At 43.9% G+C, this 22063-nt stretch overlaps 1 protein-coding gene across 7 annotated transcripts in view; it reads left to right on the plus strand.

Annotated features, from left to right (window-relative positions):
• Positions 1-22063, plus strand: part of LOC143677389 (uncharacterized) — a 55630-nt gene that overhangs the window by 26805 nt on the left and 6762 nt on the right. For 3 of the 7 annotated variants that reach the window (XR_013172578.1, XR_013172580.1, XR_013172581.1), the window contains one exon: positions 74-163. The exons of 1 other annotated variant lie outside the window; for it this stretch is intronic. Coding sequence is in view for 3 of the 6 variants with exons in the window: in XM_077153256.1 (XP_077009371.1) it covers positions 74-134 (61 nt within the window). In the remaining 3 variants the exon portion in view is untranslated. Of the gene's footprint in view, positions 1-73; positions 20147-22063 lie in introns of those variants that run through there. 3 more of the 7 variants (XM_077153256.1, XM_077153260.1, XM_077153257.1) reach the window with 1 other exon arrangement.

Raw genomic sequence — 22063 nt, forward strand, 5'->3', positions numbered from 1 at the left:
ACTCGGAAGAGAAACAGAGTGGGAAGGACAGGTGACTTTGTAGTGTTACTGTACTGTTCTTTTTTTTTTTTAGGTGCATGGTCCAGGAATCGAACCCGGGTCTCCCGCATGGAAGGCGAGGATTCTACCACTGAACCACCCATGCACCCGTGTAGTGTTACTGTAAATGTAGTTTCTGGTCTCCAGGAGCCTTGCAGGTCCTCAGCTCAGACGTGAGGATCCCTGCCCCCATTGGTGAGCCTGCCTGAATGTCGCCCTGGGCACAAGGCCTGTATGTGGCTGGCGGCACTTGTGAAGGTTCTGGTTTTGTCACCCCTGCCAACTTCCCTTGGAAAAGCTGTATGGAAGGCCAGGTGGCCACTTTTAACTCCGCACATCAGACACTTGCTTGCACTGTCCATTTCCTTGCAGCAGTGTGGCCTGGTGTCCACACTTGACTGGTCCACTTTCTATGCTGGGTTTTTTTTTTTTTTTTTGCAAGTAAGTTTCCTGACCTTCGGTTCTTTAAATTTTTATTAAAAATGGATTGAAAAGGTGAATTTTGGAGGCTGATTTCAGAGCTTGGTGTGAGTGTTCCCGCATTCCCTGGTCAGAGCTCACTCCTGGGTGTCTGCCTGCAGGTTCTTTGTCTTGCTAATTACCCATAGCTAAGGGATTGTTTTGAACTGGTTTCCCTTTTTGCTGAGCCAACTCCTGAGCAGTCTGTACCTTCTGTTGAGACCGGGGGATTGCATAAAAGTTCTTAAAATGGGTTCTAGCAAGCAGTAGTTGGCAGAGAGGGTCTGCAGGAGCAAGAAGGGGCTGAATGTCTCTGAATCAGCAGGTGATTATGACTCTACTTGACCAGTGCTGGGATAGGTGGAGAGCAAAGCAAAATTTCTCAGGGACCTGCTCCGGAACCCTGCTTATTAGGTAGGACCCTGCTCTGAGACCTTATTTGGGAACCCTGTTCAGGGACCCTGCTTTGGGAACCCACCTGGGAAACCTGTTTGTGGGACTCTGCCATGACTCTGCTCATGTGACCCCACCTGGGGACCTACTTTTGGGACCCCACTCTGGAACTCAGCTTGTGGGACCCCACTGGGACCTGTCCTGGGACATGTAGGGGCTGCCCCAGATGAGGAAGTGGACGTGGGCATCCATGGCAGATGCTGCTCTCTCTCCAGCATGGCCAGCTATGCCTTCTTCTTTTTAAATATTTTTATTGATAACAACTTGCAAACACAAACATTCTTACAAATTTACAAACACAAACATTCTTAACATACATTCTATACATGGTGTATAATCAGTGGCTCACAATACCATCACATAGTTGTGTATTTATCACCATGATCATTTTTTAGAACATTTGTATTGCTCCAGAAAAAGAAGAAAAAAAGAAAAACTCACACATACCATACCCCCTACCTTTCCCTGTCGCTGACCATTAGTATTTCCATCTACCCAATATATTTTAATCTTTATTCCCCCTATTAGTCTTTATTTATTTAAACTGTTTTATTGTATAGCATAACATATATACAAAGCAAAGAAATAAAAAAGCAGTGGTTTCAAAGCACTCTTTAACAAATAGTTACAGGACAGATCCCAGATTTGTCATGGGCCACCATATGATCTTCTCAGATTTTTCCTTCTAGCTTCTCCAGAATATAGGATGTAGAAGGCTTAAATAGTTTTTTATCATCACAATTGACTTTTTTCCTTCCTTTTGTGAAAAGTAACATATATACAAAAGAGAAATAAATTTCAAAGCACAGCACCACAATTGGTAGTAGAAAATAGTTCAGAATTTGACGTGGGTTACAATTCCACAATTTCAGGTTTTTACTTCTGGCTGCTCTAAGATACTGGAGACTAAAAGAGATATTAATTTTTTTATTTTTAACTTTTCTATTGTATGGTATAACATATATACAAAGCAAAGAAATAAAAATCAATAGTTTTCAAAGCACTCTTCAACAAGTAATTACAGGGTAGAACCAAGAGTTTGCCATGGGCTACCATACAATCCTCTCATATTTTTCCTTCTAGCTTCTCCATAACATAGGAGGCTAGAGGGCTTAGATATTTTGTTTTAATTTTTTATTAATTAAAAAAATTACAAGAAAGAAACACAAACACTGTTAATATATGCTCATTCCGTTCTACATATATAATCAGTAATTCACAATATCACCATAGTTGCATATTCATCATCATGATCATTTCTTAGAACATTTGCATCAATTCAGAAAAAGAAATAAAAAGACAGCAGAAAAATAAAATGAAAACAGGAAAAAAAAATTTTACGTACCATACCCCTTACCCCTCCCTCTCATTGATCACTAGCATTTCAAACTAAATTCATTTTAACATTTGTTCCCCCTATTATTTATTTTTATTCAATATGTTCTACTCATCTGTTGACAAGGTAGATAAAAGGAGCATCAGACACAAGGTTTTCACAATCACACAGTCACATTGTGAAAGATACATCATTATACAATCATCATCAAGAAACATGGTACTGGAACACAGCTCTACATTTTCAGGCAGTTCCCTCCAGCCTCTCCATTATGTCTTGAATAACAAGGTGATATGTACTTAATGTGTAAGAATAACCTCCAGGATAACCTCTTGACTCTGGAACCTCTCAGCCATTGACACTTTGTCTCATTTCACTCTTCCCCCTTTTGGTCGAGAAGGTTTTCTAAATCCCTTGATGCTGAGTCTCAGCTCATTCTGGGGTTTCTGTCCCACGTTGCCAGAAAGAACCACATCCCTGGGAGTCATGTCCCACATAGACTGGGGAGGGTGGTGAGTTTGCTTGTGTTGGCTGGAGAGAGAGGCCACATGTGAGCAACAAAAGAGGTTCTCTTGGGGGTGACTCTTAGGCCTAATTTTAAGTAGGCTTGACCTATCCTTTGTGGGGTTAAGTTTCATATGAAGAACCCCCAAGACTGGGGGCTCAGCCTATAGCTTTGGTTGTCCACACTGCTTGTGAGAATATCAAGAATTCAACTTGGGGAGGTTGAATTTTCCCCCGTTCTCACCATTCCCCGAAGGAGACTTTGCAAATACTTTCCCACTCACTGATCAAATCACTCTGGGATTCATTGGGGCATCACCTGGACAAACCAACAAAATCTCATGTCCTACCCAAGGTTTCATGAACTTATGGTGTTCAACCAACTATCTACATAAGCTATATTAGGAGATGCACTAGTCAAAATATAAATTTTCTACCAAATGAGCATTTTTTGCTTGTCTCATACATAAGTTGATATTTTAAAATATTAATTACCATCTATTTTCAGCACCCTGCAGTAATGACATTCTTTTGTTCTTCCTCATGCAAAAACACTTTTTAAATTTGTACATTTAGTCACTATCATTGTGCACTCTAAGCATTCCTAGATTATACCATCTCAATCTTTATCGTCTTTCTTTGTGATTTCATGTATGCCCCCAGCCCTCCTCCCTCGATCATTCTCACATGCAGCTTCATTGGTGTTTTAACATAATTACATTACAGTTAGGTAGTATTATGCTGTCCATTTCTGGGGTTTTATATTCAGTCCTGTTGCAGAATCTGTATCCCTTCGGCTCCAATTACCCAACATCTTACCCTATTCTATCTCCTGATGGTCTCTGTTACCAATAAAATATTCCAAGTTTATTCACTAATGTCAGTTCATATCCGTGAGACCATACAGTATTTGTCCTTTTGTTTTTGACTAATCACACTCAGCATAATGTCCTTAAGGTCCATCCATGTTGTTACATACTTCATAACTTTATTCTGTCTTACAGCTACATAATATTCCATTGTATGTATATGCCACAGTTTGTTTAGCCACTCATCTGTTGATGGGCATTTTGACTGTTTCCATCTCTTGGTAATTGTAAATAATGCTGCTGTAAACATTGGTGTGAAAATGTCCATTTGTGTCCTTGCCATCACGTCCTTTGAGTAGAGCATATAGATGGGTCCTGTTTTTTAATCCATTCTGCCAGACTATGTCTTTTGACTGGGGAGTTTAATCAACGTTTAATTAACGTTTGGTGTTATTACTGCATGAGTAGTACTTTCTTCTACTGTTTTGCTTTCTGGATTTTATATGTCATATCTAATTTTCCTTATTTTTACCTTTACTCATAATCTTTCTTTCTACACTCTTCTCCACACCTCTGTCTTCTGTCTTTTAGTATCTATCTCTAATGCTCCCTTTAGTATTTCTTGCAGAGCAGGTCTCTTGGTCACAAATTCTCTCAGTGATTTTTTTTCTGAAAATGTTTTAATTTCTCCCTCATTTTTGAAGGACAGTTTTGCTGGGTATAGAATTCTTGGTTGGCAGTTTTTCTCTTTTAGTAATTTAAATATATCATCCCACTGTCTTCTTGACTCCATGGTTTTTGCTGAGAGATCTATGCATAGTCTTATGCTGAGAGATCTATGCATAGTCTTATTGGGCTCCCCTTGTATGTGATGGATTGCTTTTCTCTTGCTGCTTTCAAGATTCTCTTTCTCTTTGACATCTGAAATTCTGATTAGTAAATGTCTTGGAGTACATCTATTTGGATCTATTCTCTTTGGGGTATGCTGCACTTCTTGGATCTGTAATTTTAAGTCTTTCATAAGAGTTGAAATTTTCGGTGATAATTTAATCCATTAGTTTTTCTCCTCCTTTTCCCTTCTCTTCTCCTTCTGGGACACCCACAACACATATATTCACGTGCTTCATATTGTCTTTCAATTCCCTGAGTTCCTGCCCATATTTTTTCATTTTTTCCCCTATATTTTCTTTTTCTTGCTGGGTTTCAGGTGTTCCATCCTCCAGTTCACTAATCCTATGTTCTGTCTCTCAAAATCTACCATTGTAGGTTTCCATTGTTTTTCTCATCTCTTCTACTGTGTCTTTCATTCCCATAAGTTCTGTGATTTGTTTTTTTGGACTTTTGATTTCTTCTTTTTGTTCATTCCTTGCCTTCTTTATATCCTCCCTCAATTCATTGATTTGGTTTTTGATGAGGTTTTCCATGTCTCTTCATATATTCTGAATTAATTGTTTCAGCTCCTGTATCTCATTTGAATTGTTGGTTTGTTCCTTTGACTGGGCCATATCTTCAATTTTCCTAGTGTGATTTGTTATTTTTTCCTGGTGTCTAGGCATTTAATTATCTTAATTAGTTTATTCTGGAGATTGCTTTCACTTCTTTTACCTAGGGTTTTCTTGTTGGATGAATTTGTTGTCTTTCTGTTCTTTGACATTCAGTTCAGCTTTATCTGGACCTCTAGCTTAAGTTTTGTTTAACAGAGGAGAATTTTTCAGTTCTTGTTTTCTTGTTTCTTGCCCTGCTTGTATGGTGCCTTCCCCACACACACTTAGGAGGGTCTACTTAGGTATTATAGACCCCAGCCATATTTTCCCAGACCAAACTGGCCTCCTGTAAGGAGGAAAGAGTCACCTGCATCAGTTTTTCCTGAGGGTGAGACCCAGCAGGTTGAAAGACATTCCTGTGAATTCTGTGGGCTGTTTTTCTTATCCTGCCCAGTATGAGGTGCTTGTCTGCCTGCAGGTCCCACCAGCATAAGATGATGTGGTACCTTTTACTTTGGCAGACTCTCCCTGCTGGGGGCATGGTGGAGACAGAGGAGACAGTGTAGGATGGTTTTAATGGGTTCAAATTACCAAGCTATGGTGTCTGAATTCCTTGAGGGAGGGATTCCACCTGAGTTGGGCTTCACCCCTCCCCTGGGGAAGGTATAGGCTCCAGACAAGCCCTCAAACAAGCTTGTTTCTGCCTATGCCTGGGGCCGTTGCAGCCTGAGAAGCCCTGCTGCTGTACCCAAAGGCAGTCAAGCCTCTGTAGAAACACAGCTATAAAAACCTCTGTTTCCTTCTTTTCTTTTTCTGTCAGCCCTGCCTCCTTGGCACTGGGGCAAAAATGAGCAACCTCTGCTTTGACAAGGTTCAGCTGAGCTGGGGGCCTATTTTTAGTAGTCAGAATTTGTTCATTATTTCCACAATTGGCGTTTGATTGTGCTCAGCCCCTGCTGCTGGTAAATTCTCTTTCCTTTCCACTCTGGGAAGCAGCCTGTGGGGGAGGGGTGCTGGCTGCTGCTGCTTGGGGAACTCACAGTTCTGGGGGGTTCACAGCCAGTCCAGCTGGTCCAGACTGGGGTATGCTGTGTGTCCGGTCACTGATGTGGCCCCATTAGCTGTTCTGTACTGTTTCTGGTTATTTAGTAGTTGTTTGGGAGGAAGAACTAAAATTTGTCCCTTGTTAAGCTGCCGTCTTGGCCTGGAAGTCACAGCTATGCCTTCTTACTGGATCGTACCTAACAGCGTTGGGCAAGTTACAGTGTCTACCACACTGGAGACCCTCTGTCCCCCTTATGCCCCTCCAGCTGTGATCCCATCTTCCAGATCTCTCCTCCAGCAGCACCTCATGGAAGGTTGTCCCTGTGCTTGCTGTCTTCCTTCTTCTCCCCCAGCTTCTACCATTGTCATGGCGGGTCCTCTAGGACCTACCTGCCCACAGACCTGCTGCCAGCTCTTGGTCCTGCCCCTTTGAGCTCTCACAGCCTCTAAGACTGTCGGCCCCTCTACTTTTTTTTCTTTTAATGCAGTTTTATTGATATATATTCATGAAACACACAAACCATCTGAAGTATACAGTAAGTAGCTCACAATATCATCAGTAGTTGAACATATATCCTGTTCTAGTTTGCTAGCTGCCAGATGCAATATACCAGAAATGGAATGGTTTTTAAAAAGGGGAATTTAGTAAGTTGCTAGTTTGCAGTTCTAAGGCCAAGATAATGTCCCATTTATAACGAGTCTATAGAAATGTCCAATCGGAGGCATCCAGAAAAAGATACCTTGGTTCAAGAAGGCCAGTAAAGTTCAGGGTTTCTCTCTCCAGTGGAAGGGCACATGGTGAACACAGTCAAAGTGAAGGAATTTCCTTCTTCATCTCCAAAGATCACTGGCTGGTAAACTCTATGCTTCTTGTGACTGTGTTGTTCTCTGCTCTCTCAGAAATCTCTAGCTTTCTCCAAAATGGTTCTTCTTTTACAGGGTGTCAGAAACTAATCAGAACCCACCCAAATGGGTGGAGACATGCCTCTACCTGATCTAGCTTAACAACCACTCTTGATTAACTCACATATCTAGAGAGATAATCTGATGACAGTTTCAAACATACTATACTGAATAGGATTAGAAGAAATGGCTGCCTTTACAAAATGGGATGAGGATTAAAACATGGCTTTTCTAGAGTACATACATCATTTCAAACCAGCACACATCCCCTAATCATCTTTAGAACATATTTATTACTCCAGAACAGAAATAAGAAGAAAAAAAAAACCCAAATCCTCCCATACTCCTTATGCCGCAGTATTGAGCTGTAATATTGGTGCAGTACATCTGTTACCATTGATGAAAGAGGTGGCACCTTTTTGAGATAAAATTCAAATACTCTACTTGGCACCCATTTGGAGTATGTAGGTCCATAGTCACAGAGTTGTGCAGCGAACACCACGATTTTGAAAGATATTTAAAGGAACCCTAGACCCCTTAGTCATCACTGGTAATCCTTGCTCTTCACGGGCCCTGACAGCCATGGCCCCGTGCTCCAGCTCTGTGGATTTGCCTGTAGTGGATGTTGCATATAAATGGAACTTTGCAGCCCTTGGCCCTCCGCATCTGGCTCGTGTCCAGCTTGTGTCCCTGAGCTCGGGGTCCTCGGGCCCTTCTGTGTGAGCACATGGGCCTCAGTACTTCACGCCATTCATTGATGCACAGTGCTCTGTTATACGCAGGGAGACAGCACGGATTGCTTGTGGACATTTGGGTTGTCTCCCTTTCTGTCTGTTATGAATAGTGCTGCTGTGAGCATTGGTGGAGAAGTTTTTGCATGGATGTACATTTTCATTTCTCTTGATGTGTGCCCAGAAGTGGAATTGCTGGGTCATTTGCTAACTCGATGCTTAACCTCCAAGGACCTGCACAGCATATCCTCAGCTGCTGTGTCAGTTTCCATCCTGACCAGCAGTGCTTCCAGTTCCTCCACATCCTTGCCAGCTCTTCCTTGCATCCTTGCCAGCACTTGTTATTGTGTGCTTGTTGCAAAGATCTTCTGGCTTGAGGTTCCTGGAGCTGGCCTTCTGGCCCTCCTCCTTTGCAGCCTTCTGGCCCTCTTTCTTCACTCCTTCCTGCCACATGCCCTGCAGAGCCTCACCTAGACTCACCACCTAAATACCATCTCTACGCAGATGCCCAAGTCCCTGGGGAAAAGTGGCCACAAGAACCCCAGCCCCACAACATGGACACTACTGCCCCTGAGAAGCTTATTAGCACAGTGCCCCAGTTGCTGTGATGAGTGGGTTGTACTTTCAGAAGAGGTGGAGGCTTCCTGATCAGGGATGGAGTACCTCTTCTGTCCTATAGCTGCCGAACCCCTGGTGTGGCTGCATATGGGGGCTTGTATTTGGCATCTCCCGGCCCGTGTTCCGTGGTGTCTGCCTGTGTCTCGCCATTCACTCCTTTGTCTTTCACAAAGCTCATTCAAACTGTGTTCTCTCTCCTTTCACCATGAGAATCAAGCTCTGTTTGTCCAGGCCCTGTTTGTTTGGTTCAGAAACGTTTGTCGGGTGGGGATGGCCTCATGTCTCCCCTTGCCCACCTGGCCTGGAGTCTCTGCACAGGCTCTGCTCATGCCTGCCTGGAGCTGGCTCTTGGGCTGCTTCCTCCCACCAGGATGCTCTTTCTGAGCCTGCAGACAACCTTCCTCTTGACAAACATCGTTCATGCCTCCTTTTGAAGGTTTTGTAATTTCAAAATAAATGTGACAATTACTTGTTTCCAAGCTATGCAGGCCTCCCTTTTCCCTCCTGCCCTGATGTTCTAGGACTCAACAAACTGTGCTTTCTTCATTGCTGACAGTTCAGCCTTTGGGAACTTTGGTGTCCTCTCTGCTAACAAACTACTGTCTTCTGTGCATTTCCTGATTTTTTCATGCTGTGTGATTGCTGAGAAGAATTTGGATTACCTGGTAGGGAGACGTTAGTTGTTTGATTTAAATACTTTGCTTGTTCTGAATGCAGTTGAGTAGGACCCAAAGGTGGGTCTGTGTGGCATTTTGGATATTTCAGTCTGCTTCCACTCCACCTCCATCATGCTGAGAATTAGCATTCTGGGAGAAGTCCTGAGATGCTCCCTTCCAGGTTGGGTTGTGGCCTGCTGACACCTTACAGCCATCTACCAAGGGACAGTGGCATTGGAATGAGGGCCATGGGGAGCAGGTGGCTGCGCTGCCCCCTGGGGACTGTCTCTTTTGGTGGTGGCTTCAGGGAAAAGGGGTGTGGAGATGCTGTTGGGTCCAGGAAGACCCGGATGAAGAATAGGGAGGGTGAGGGCACTTCAGGGGAGGACCAGGGTCCTTGGCTGTGACCAGCATCCTGTCTTTTCCCCGTGTGCAGGCTCCTACCACAGGAGGGTCAGGGATAGGAACGAGGTGGGTGGCAAAAGCCGACATGGGACCAACAGACTGAAAAGCATGTGGGCTGGACCTGCAGCTGTGGCTGCTCAGCCACCTCTGTTGACCACTCAGGTCTGCATGACTCTTGGAAGGAGGCACATGTGGGCATTCTGGCATGGTCTATGGGGGGAGCCCTCTGACTCAGCTAAGGGAGGTAACTGTGAAAGCAGGGAGCCAGCTGGCCCAGAATGTGCCATGGCATCCTAGGGCCAGCGCAGGGTCATGCCTCTGGGCTCCAGGTGAACACACAGGCAGCTGGACTTGTATGGAAGCTGGTGTGAGCTCCATCTCTTAGGACACATGTGACCCTGGATGCTGGGTCTTATCTTGAGCATGATCACACAGCAGTCAGGTAAACGTAGCAGGCATGGGTAGCACTGCATCCTGCCTCTGAGGGTCCTGTCTCATTGTCCCCCACGTGGTGCCCCTCTCTGTCTCATTGTGAGCTTTGACGTTCCCTTCCTGCACTGTGTCCTTTCTGTATCCCATGTCCCCTATCTGCAAGGATTGTCATCCCACCCCTCGCCCCTCACTGCCTTGGCCCCATCCTGTTCCATGTCCCATCCCTGCCCCTCCCTGTGCCTTCCCTTTCCCATGTGACCCTGGTCCAGGGCTGGGGTGATGCAGTTGTGAGGACTGGTTGGTTGGTGGTCCATCCAGCGTGTGCTCCTGCATCTACAGGTAAGGGTGGCACTGCCTTGCCCAGAGAGGAAGCGTGTTTTTCTGACTTTTGTGCATCACTTTGCTGTTCTGGCTGCTTCCAGCTGTTCTGGAGTTCCCTTCTGGGTGTCTTGCACCCCAGCTGAACTCACCCTTACTTCCCCTTTCCCAGCCCCAGTAGTTCAGGAGATTTTTCTGTAGCCTGAATAGGATGTGATTTCTCACCTTCATGCCACTGCCTGAGCTGTTCTTTTTCCAAGGAATTCTTTCTAGCCACCTTGCTCAGGCATGCAGAATTTCATTCATCCTCAAGGCTCAGCTTCACCTTCACTAGCTTTGTGAAGCATCTTCTGGTCCCTCCTTTCCCCCCATCAGGGCTCTCCAGGGAAATGACCAACCGGATTGTATAATTATGTGTATCTATATATCTCTATATGTATGTACATGATATGAGGTTTATTGTAGGAACTGGCTCACGTGACTGTGGGAATTGGCAAGTTCAAATTCTTTAGGTCAGGCTGCAAGTTTGGAATTCCCCTGAATAAATTCTGCAGTAGAGCTGGTGGGCTGGAAGAGGTGAAAATTCTCTCTGACTGCTGAAATCCACAGTTCTTCCTTCAAGGCCTTCAACTGATTAGATGAGATTTATTGCTGAAGGCAGTCTCCTTTGTTGATTGTAGATGCAATCAGCCATAGATGCAGTCAACTGATGATCTAAATCCATGAAATACCCTCATGGTCACCATCAGGCCAGAGCTTGCTTGACCAAATATTTGGATACCATGAGCAGCCAAGTTGACATATGATATTTACCATCACAGTCTACCCCTTATCAACGTGCCAAACACATCTCCATAAACCATATTTTCTTTCTAAATAAAAACAATTAACAGTCATACTTTCACCTAACATGGTTGAGCTGTCCTGTGTACAACTGGAAATTTACTAACCCTTTCCCCAGAACAGTTTGCAAGTCCTTGGGTAATATTCACTCCTGAACTTGATACCCTGTATCTGAAATACAATGACATAAAACTAATAAAACACGTTATATGGTGAGGTGACAAGATAGGGAAAAACAAAGGTATTTGCTTTATGTACACATACTAACGTATTCATAATAAAACAAGGAAGACACACTTGTAGCCTTTCCAGCTCTCATTTCTGCAATGGGTCATGTGGTTTAGCTTGTATTTATCATTCCCTTCTTCCACTACCCATTCCAGGCACCAAAGCTGGCTGTGGTTCTTGGCCTGATGGGGTGACCCACACCTTCATTTCTGGGTTATTAGTAGTCTTACCTGGGTTGGGTTGTACTTTTCCATTGACTTTAATCACAGGGCTTGGTGGTACTAATAGATAGGGGATCTCCTGTATTCCAGTCAAACTCTTCTTTACCTCTGTTGTTTAGTTGCAGTCCTATTTCCCCTTGAAAATCAGGATCAGTCAGCCCAGGGAGTACTATTGACTCAGAGACAGGAGGAGTCCAAAGTGGTCAGGTGTGGTGTTCTGTCTTCTGATGGAAGCACTCCTCCTTTTGAAACTAAAACCTGTAGACCAGTAGAGCTTAAGGTCATGGGGACAGAAAGCAAAACTTTTTCTAGTAGATCCTAGGAAGGGGTGCCACTCCCACTTCCACCCCTTGATTCCTGGACCCACGAATCCTGCCTATGGGAGAAACAGCACCATAGAGAAGATGCCGATTCACAGTATGTGCAGCCTCCTGGAGAACACTGCCCCAGCCCTGCAAGGTATTGCCACCCAGTTGGTGCCATAACTGAGGTTTTTGTGTGTTTGGTTTTTTGTATGATGTATGGTGTTGTTGCATTACATTCTTTTACCATGTGAGTACCCTGTTATTACAGCACCATTTGTTGAAAAAGAAAAATAAATTTTTGGTGAGGGGAAAGTACACTTCTGGGAATGGAACCCTGGTCTTGTGCATGGCAGGTGAGAATTCTACCTCTGAACTACCCTTGCACCCCCTGTAATTGAGTTTTTTTTTCTCATTCTATTTTTATGGATACAATGTATAAGCACATACATTCTTAACATACAAACACTCCATACATGGTGTACAATCAGTGGCTCACAGTGTCATCACATAGTAGTATATTCATCCCCATGATCATTTTAAGAACATTTGTATCACTCCAGAAAAAGAAATAGAGAAAAAAACAAAAACTCATACATACCATAACCCTTACCCCTCCCTCTCATTGACCACTAGTATTTCCATCTATCCAGTATATATATTTTTTAAGTTTAACATTTGTTCCCTGTATTATTTGTTTACTTTTAGTGCATATGTTTTACTTCTCTGTCCATACCATAGGTAAAAGGAGCAGCAGGCACAAGGTAATCACAATTACACAGTCACATTGTGAAAGCTGTATGATCATCTTCAAGAAACATGACTACAGAAACACAGCTCTACAGTTTCAGGCACTTCCCTATAGCCTCTAAAAGGGGGATATCTATATAATGTGTAAGAATAATCTCCAGGATAACCAATCGACTCTGTTTGAAGTCTCTCAGCCACTGACACTTTATTTTGTCTCATTTCTTTCTTCCGCGTTTTGGTTGAGAAGTTCTTCTCAATCCCTTGATGCTGAGTCCCAGCTCATTCTAGGATTTCTGTCCCAGATTGCCAAGGAGGTTTACACCCCTGGGAGTCATGTCCCATGTAGAGAAGGCAGTGAGTTTGCTTGCCATGTTGGGTGAGAAGGAGAGGCCACATCTGAACATGAAAAGAGGTTCTCTGGGGGTGAATCTTAGGCCTAATACTTTTTTTTAACCTTGATGTAATACTACTTTTAAATTTTTTTAAAATTTTTTTCTTGGCTTTTAACTTTTTTTATTGTATAGTATAAGAAATATACAAAGCAAAGAAATAAAAAAGCAATAGTTTTCAAAGCACTCTTCAACACAAAGTTACAGGAGCAATCCCAGCATTTATCATGGGCTACCTTATGATTCTCTCAGATTTTCCTTCTAGCTCTCTAGAATATAGCAGGCTAGAGGGCTTAAATATTTTTTTATCAAAACAATTGACTTTTTTGCCTTTTTTGTGAAAAATAACATATATACAAAAGCATGACGTTCAAGCACAGTACCACAATTAGTTGTAGAACATATTTCAGAGTTTGACATGGGTTACATTTTCACAATTTTAGGTTTTTGTTTCTAGCTACTCTCAACTACTGGAGACTAAAAGAGATATCAGCTTAATGATTCAGCATTCATATTCATTTATTAAATCCTTTCTTCTCTGTATAACTCTGCCATCACCTTTGATCTTTCCATATCTCTCTTTAGGAGTGTTTGGGCTTTGGCAGTTCTAAATTTTTCATATTGGAAGGGTTTTCACTAATATTGAATAGGGAGATGGAGCTGTCTGATGTTCTGGAAAGGCTAGGGTAGATTTCAGGACTTATCTGACCAGGGACCCATCTGGGAGTTGTAGATTTCTGGAAAGTTACTCTAATGCATGGAACCCTTGTGGAATCTTATATATTCCTCTTGGTATTCTTTAGGATTGGCAGGAATGGGGGTTGACAGGTTATAAAAGGTAGCAAATTCTACCTGAAGCTTGCATAAGAGCAGCCTGCAGAGTGGCCTCTCAACTCCATTTTAATTCTCTCTGCCACTGATACTTTATTAATTACAGTTCTTTTCCCCCTTTTGGTCAGGATTGAATTGTTGATCCCATGGTGGCAGGTCTGCATTCATCCCTGGGAGTCATCTCCCACATCGCCAGGGAGATTTTCACCCCTGGATCATGTCCCACATAGGGGAAAGGGCATGTGATTTCACTTACAAAGTTGTGCTTAGAGAGACTGAGGTCTTGGGCCTAATTTTAAGTAGGCTCAGTTCAGGCTCTGCAGGAATAAGTTCCATATGAACAAACTCCAAGTTTGAGGGTTCAGCCTATTAATTTGGTTGTCCCCACTGCTTGTGAGAATATCAGGAGTTCTCCAAATGGGGAAGTTGAATTCTCCCCCCATCTCACCTGTAATTGAGTTTTTAAAAGGGCATTCCACCATTCTATCAATCCAGCTACTTCAGAATGATGGGGAATATGGTATAATCAGAGAATTCCATGAGCATGTGCCCATTTCTAGACTTCTTTAGCCATAGGTGGTCCTTGATCAGAAGCAATGCTGTGTGTAATACCATGATGGTGGATAAGGCATTTGTAAGTCCATAGATTAATGTTTTGACAGAAGCATTGCTTTTAGGAGAGGGAAACCCACATCTGTAGTATGTGTCCATTTCAGTTAGAACAAATCATTGCCCCATCCATGATGGAAGTGATCCAATGTCATCAACCTGTTACAAGGTAGCAGGCTGATTACCTTGGGGAGTGGTGCCATACATAGTAGGGACTGAATGTGGGTATCTGCTGCTGGCAGATTGGGCACTCAGAAGTGGCCTGGCTGGGTCAGCCTTGAGGTGGAATTCCATGTTTTTGAGCCCATGCATAATTTCATGCCTGTTCGTGAGCCCATCGCACAATGGCGGGAGTAGCTGGGGAAGGAGGCAGGCTGGTATCCATAGGGACAGGTCATCTTACCCACTTGCTTATTAAAATCTTCCTCTTCTGAAGTCCCTCTCTGGGAAGCTTTCATATGGGATGTAGATTTCTTTGTATTTTTCATCAATTCAGAAAGGTCTTCCCAGACCTCTTTGTCACAATTTTCTAATCATATTCCTTCCAAGTCCCTGATCATCCAGTAACATGGCAATGGCTCATGAGCCAGTATGCAGATGTACCTCCAGCCAGTTCTCCTTCCAACCAAAATGAACAACCAAATGCATGCTGGAGTTCTGCCCACTCAGTGGCTTTCCCCTCACTACTGTCCTTTGAGGACATCCTAGAAAGGGGCTATAATGTTGTAGCTGTCCACTTTCGGATAGTATCAGCATATTGTGCAGAACCATCTACAGGCCAAGGCTGAGTTTTCTCTTCCTCAGTCAGCTGATGGCAGGGAACTCCCCTGAGGCCATAGCTACAGGCTGGGAAAGAGAAGGTCGTGTGGTATGTGGGGGGGCCACGGGCATGTTTGACCCTTCCTTCTGTAACTTTCTTGTACCTTCATGGCCTACTCGAGCCCTATGTCATATAAACCACTTCCACTTTATGATGGAGTGCTACTGTGCACTCCCAACTTTTTGGCTTGTGGGTCAGATGACACCCAGCTCATGATAGGCAACTCAGGTCCCATGGTTAAGCATGTGGTCTCTAACTAGGCCCAGTAGTAGGCCAAAAGCTCTTTCTCAAAAGCAGTGTAGTTATCTGCAGAGAAAGGCAAGATTTTACTCCAAAATCCTAAGGGTCTGGTATGTGATTCTCCTATAGGGGCCTGCCAAAGACTCCAGACAGCATCCCTATTTGCCACTGCCACTTCCAGCACTGTTGGATCTGCTGGATCATACGGCTCAAGTGGCAGGGCAGCTTGCACAGCAGACTGAACCTGTTACAGGGCCTCTTCTTATTCCAGTCCCCACTCAAAGCTAGCAGGTTTTCTTGTCACTAGGTAAATAAATGGGCCAGAGTAGTACACTCAAATGAGGTGGCCCCACAAATTCAAAGAAGCCACCTAGGTGTTGTGCCTCTGTTTTGGTTGTAGCCTTTGATGGTGGCATTAACCCTGGGAATGGGGCGTGGGTGGAAGGGCAGCCCCAGGGGGGCCCTGTCTAGTGGGGCATTGGAGAGGCTCTCCCTCCCATTCCTGTTCTTGGAGGCACCTTCCACAGAGATCCAGTCCAGTCCCATAGCTGGGTGTTTTGTCCCTGCATGTGTAGACTGCTTGGCTTCCAGCATATCCTTGTGCATCCTCCTCTCCCCAGAAAAAAAAAGCATGGGTCCCTGGGGAGGCATGTGGCCTCAGGCTAGAGTCCTGCCTCGAGCTTGTGGGAGCAGGGACATTGGCCTGGCATCCATCCCTGGGGGCCGGCCCTGTTTGGAAAGCTGCTTTGCTTTCCTGAAACATCACATCCTTGGGCCTTGTCTGGGAGAAGCCTCTGGGAACAGGACCCCCAGCACAGAGATTGGCCCTCCCGGGGAGAATGAACAGATGAACAGACCAATCGGACTGATGGTGCCTGGGTGGGTCTTCCTGGGCCTGGATGCCTGGGGAGGGGCCAGGAGGAGGGAGTCCCAAAGGTCATGATGGGGACTGTGGAGGATCAAGTCTCTCCACAGGGCCACCAGGAGGGACACGGGGAAGCAAGGCGGTGGGGCAGCCCCCCAACCAGTGGGGAGCCAGGAAAGATGATGTGTGGAGAGGTGCACAGAGACCCCGGTGCCCCGGGTGAGTGGGGGCAGCTCTCAGGGTGGAAGGGCACCCTACTACCCATGTGCACCTGTAAATTGCAAAGTCTCAAAGAAAAAACAAAAATAAATGGGACTATTGAAGACATCGAAGCTGATTCTACAGCTCACCTGGAAAAATTGGAGAATAATATGATTAATATGTCCTTCCAGTTATCAAAATGCACTATAGAGTTTTAATAATTCAAACCAAGTGGAATTGGCAGAGGAAAGTACAAATGAATTAATGGAACAGCATAGAGAACACTCAAACACATGCAAAAATCAGGTGGTTTCTGATAAATGTGGTGCTTCAAGACAAGAATTTCAGAGTGTACAGAAACATGATATAAGGACAAATAGTTATCCATATGACAAAAGTAAAGGCATATCCTTGCCTCACATTACATAGAAATATAAATTCCAGATAGATTAGAGTCAACAACAACAACAACAAACACCAAAAAATTATGGGAATACTATGCTCATTGAGGAACCTTGTACATTTATGTCTTATAAATATTTAATTATATTACTATAAATAGATTTATACTGTTTATTCATTTGTGAAACTTATAATAGTTCTATTTTGTGAGAAGCAACCGAATGAATAGGACTAACTTTCTTAGAAGGGAGGGTTATAAATGTTGAAATTATCTAGAGTGAGGAAGAACTTCCAATAAAAGACATGACTTCCTAAGTCATAGATGAAAAAGAAATTGACTCTTGTCTCCATGAAAATTAGAAATTTCTGTGTGGCCAAGAAAAAGTATAAACTAAATGATGCTAAAGAAAACACTAGCAAACTGAACCCAACAGATTATTAAAAGAATTATATATAATGATCAAGTGGGTTTTACCCTAGGAATGCAAGGGTGGTTCAACATAAGAAAAACAATTAATATAGTCACCACATTATTAGAATTAATTAAACAAACACATAGTCATCTCAGTTGGCACAGAAAACACATTTGACAAAAGCCAGCAACACTTCTTGATAAAAACTGAACACTAGGAATAGAGGGAAACTTCCTCAATCCAATAGAGGGCACATATGAAAACTCCACCACTAATGTCAGGTAAATGCCAGGAAGCTTTCCCTCTTAGGAGCAACACAAGGAGCCCATTATCACCGTCACTCTGTTGGGAGTTCTAGCTGGAGTAATCAGGCAAGAGAAAGAAATAAAAGGCATCTGAATTGGAAAGAAGTAGAACTTTCCCTATTTGCAAATAACATGATCCTACAAATTAAAAATCCACAACAAAGCCAAATCAAATAAATTCAGCAAAGTGTCAGAGTACAACAAGATCAACGTGCAAAAATCAGCAGTGTTTCTATACACTAGTAGCGAATATTTTGTAGAGGAAATCAAGAAAAATATTCCATTTATAATAGCAACTAAAATAACCAAATGCATAGGAATCGATCTAATATGGGATGTAAAGGATTTGTAAACAGAAAACAACAGAACGTTGCTTAAAGAAATTAAAGAAGACTGAAATAAATAGAAGCATGTTTTGTGTTCATTGATGGGAAGACTAAATATTGTTAAAATGTCAATTCTACCCAAAGTGATGTACAGATTCAGTGCAACCCTAATCAAAATCCAGAGGCCCTTTTTTCAGAAATGGGAAAGCCAGTCAAATTCATATGAAATATGAGGGCAGGCCACGGTGGCTCAGCAAGTAAGAATGCTTGCCTGCCATGCCCGAGGACCCGGGTTCGTTTCCCGGTGCCTGCCCATGTAAAAAAAAAAAAAATTCATATGGAATATGAATAGCCAAAACCATGTTGAAAAAGCAAACAAGTAAGGATGATTAAGACCTTCCTTCCAATATTAAACTGTATTCCAAAGTGACAGTAACCAAAACAGCATGGCACTGGCACAAGGACAGACATAATGACCAATGGAATCCAATTGAGAGCTCAGAAATCGATCCTCACATTTATATGGTCAAGTGACTTTTGGCAAGGGTATCAAGTCCACCCAATGAGGAAAGAATAATCTTTTCAACAAATAGTGCTGAGAACACTGACCATACAGAAAACAATGAAAGTAGACCCCTACCTTACATCATATACAATAATTAGCTCAAATTGGACTAAAGAGATAACTGTAAGAATTAAAATTATGAAACACCTAGAAGGAAACATGGGGATACATCATCAGGATCTTGTGTTAGACAATTTTTTCTTACTCTTTTCACCCAAAGCACAAACAATGAGAGAAAAAAATAGACAGGACTTCACCAAAATTAAAACCTTTTGTGCATCAAAGGACATTGTCGAGAAAGTAAAAAGACAACCTACAAGAATGGAAGTGTATATTTGTAAACCATTTATCTGATAAAGGCTTAATATTCAGAATATGTAAAGAATTTCTACCACTCAACCACAAAAAGACAACCAAATTGTGGTAGTTAGATTCAGTTGTCAACTTGGCTAGGTGAGCATACCTAGTTTTGTTGCTGCAGACATGAGCCAACGGTATGTAAACCTCATCTGTTGCTGATTTACATCTGCAATAGGCTAGGAGGCGTGCCTGCTGTTTGACTTAATTGGCTGGTGCTTAAATGAGAGACCGCAATATAGCACAGCCTAAGCAGCTCGGCATTCCTCATCTCAGCACTTGCAGCTCAGCCCAGGCCGTTGGAGATGCAGAAAGAAGTCAACCCCGGGAAAGTTGTTGAAACCCAGGGGCCTGGAGAGAAGGCTGGCAGAGACCATCCTGTGCCTTCCCATGTAAGAAAGAACCTCAGTGGAAAGTTAGCTGCCTTTCCTCTGAAGAACTAACAAAATAAATCCCCTCTTATTAAAAGCCAATCTGTTTCTGGTATGTTGCATTCCAGCAGCTAGCAAACTAGAACACCAATTGAAAAATGGGCAATATCTCCAATAGACATTTCTCAAAAAAGGCATACAAATGGCCTATAAGCACATGAGAAGATGCTCGACATCATTAGCTATTAGGAAAATGCAAAAATTAAACAATGAGATACTGTTTCACACCGATTAAAATGGTACTATTTGAAAAAAAAAACTGAAAACTACCAGTGATGGTGAGGATGTTGAGAATGAAGAAATAGGAGCCCTCATATGTTGTTGGTAGCAGTGTGAAATGGTGCAGCTGCTGTGGAAAACAGGGTCAGAATGTATAGAATTACCGTATGACCCAATAATCCCACTGCTAGGTATATAACCAAAAGAATCGAAAGGGGCTGAAACGGATATTTGCACATGGAGGTGCATAATTCATTCATTCATTCATTCACATAGTCACTTAGGTCTGTTCCAGGCTTTGTTTCAAGTGGGAAGCCCAACTTCTTTTTTCCTCATTTACTCCTTTACACATTCACTCACAAACTCAGCAAATACTTACCGAGTGTCTCCCGGGAAGAAGACAAGAAGGATAGTGGTTCAGCCTCGGGCTGGGCTCAGGGGGAAGCCACCCCAGCTCTGGCACATGGGGCAGAGCCCGTGCTATACCCTTTGACATGTCTCTTCTTCTGCCTCCTGCCAACCACACAGGGTCCGGAGCGTAGGGAGAAGAACCTTCCACAGGCAAGGATGGCAAGGACGAAATGTGAAGTAGGTGAGGGACCTGCCACCACTGGCCTGACTACAAAATTCTCAATTTCTTCCAGGGCTTCCATTGCATTTCCAGAAGGGGCTGAATGCTTCTGAGCTGACTTGGTAACTTGTAACCCAAGGAATGTCTTCAAAGCACATTATTGGGAACAACTGTGAGATCTGACTATGCACCTGTTAGAATGGCTAAAATTACAAACCCTGATCCTGCTAGACACTGGTGAGGACTATGCCCTTTGGTTAATAGTAAATGTATTGAGAATGGATTAATCCAGCCATTGTAACAGATGCGCTGTCCTAATGTGAGGTGTGAATGGTAGGAGAGACTCGGTGCTGTGGGGAGGAACAAGGTGGGAACACTGCGGTAACTGCACAATTTTTCAAGTAAACTTAGAACTGCTCTAAAAAAATAAAGTCTATTTAAAAACTAAACACCACCACTATTGAGTGTGCTCCATTGCCAGCCCTGTCCTGGATCTGCACAAACCAATGATGGCTCAGATGCAGCTTAGTCCATCTTTCACAGATGGAAGAACTGAGGCTCAGAGAGGTCAAGTGAGCTGCCCTGGGTCACCCAGCTGGCCTGCACAGAGCTGGGTTCCAAATCCAAGCCTGCTGAAAGTCAAGGTCATGCCCAGAGCCTCTGTATGTGCCTGTCAAGCCATTATTGCCTTTCTGCAGGGTGGGGAGGGTGAGGCAGAGGCCAGGTGGGCCCTAGACTGGCCTCTGTGGGGGCCAGGTGTTAGGAATTCCGAGGTCAACTGAGGTCTCATTGTGTTGGCAGAGCTGGTGGAAGGAGCTGAGAGGCTGGAGGAGTCCAGGGTCAGGCATGGCTTGGGAAATAATGTCTCAGCAGGGCCCCTCTTCTGCATCTGACAGGTCTCTAATGTCATGGGCTTTGCCATGCCAGCTCAGGCCCTGCCTGGCCAGGGAGGGCCCTCTGAAGCAGGTGGTCTTCATCCACATTCCTAGAGCAGTATAGAGACAAGACATTCATAAGTAGAGAAAAGGAAGGCAAGAGACAGTGGAAACCAGAAGCACAGACATGAGGAAACAGATGGTCTGTGGATGTGAAACAGAGACACCAGCCCCAGAGCCCCAGGTACTGGGTGAGCCTGCGCCAGAGCCCTGCAGCTCTGGGAGAAAGCTTGGCCTGCACACCCTTCATTTGCAGGTGGGCAGCCTCCAAACTGTGAGCCAAAAAGCTCCCATTGTGAGGCCAAGCAGCATGTGGACTCTGTCACAGTGTCCAGAAAACTGAGACATGGATGGCCAGTCCCAGTCCCGTGTTCTAGAGACATGGGCTGCACCTTTTGTCCACAGTGCTCATAGAAGACCCTTGGTCTCAATCTCAGGCCTCCTGGCCAAGCTCTGAACAAAGCTAAGTTGCCTTCAGCCTACTCCTAACCTCTGACCCTTGAAGTGAATTGAGAGAGTGTCCAGTGAAAGTAGTAGAATACAGCCTTTGAAGGTGATACACCTTAACAACTAGCCACAAATACAGAGCACAAGCCTCTCAAAGAGTAAGGAGCAGCAGCCCTAAAACACTGGCCAAGTGGCTGCCAGCACCCCAGGGAGGTTCCTTCTTTTCTTTTCCTGGTGTGATTTCTCTATGGCACACCCACAAACACTTCATTTTTCAAATGGAAGCCCTGAGAAAATGATCCCTTTTGGTGCTGAAGTCATTTAGCAGTGCTAAGGGGAGTCTGGGCTGTGTGCATGTGTGGGACGCTGCCCTGGGTCCCCCTGCCCATACACGCCTGCCCCCACAAGGTGATATGTTGCCATGTGGCATCATGCCCATGTGGCAGGATGCCGAGAAGCTCAGGAACATGAGCATGGTGGTGTCTGATTCCCCCACCTAAAAACACTGCTGGCATCCCTGTTTTGAAACATCTACACCTTTACTGAAAGTCCAGGTAGCACTGTACAGATGCAAGATAACTTCACCCCACTGAGGGAGCAGC

Source organism: Tamandua tetradactyla, chromosome 3 (assembly GCF_023851605.1).
Source record: "Tamandua tetradactyla isolate mTamTet1 chromosome 3, mTamTet1.pri, whole genome shotgun sequence".
NCBI lineage: Eukaryota > Metazoa > Chordata > Mammalia > Pilosa > Myrmecophagidae > Tamandua > Tamandua tetradactyla.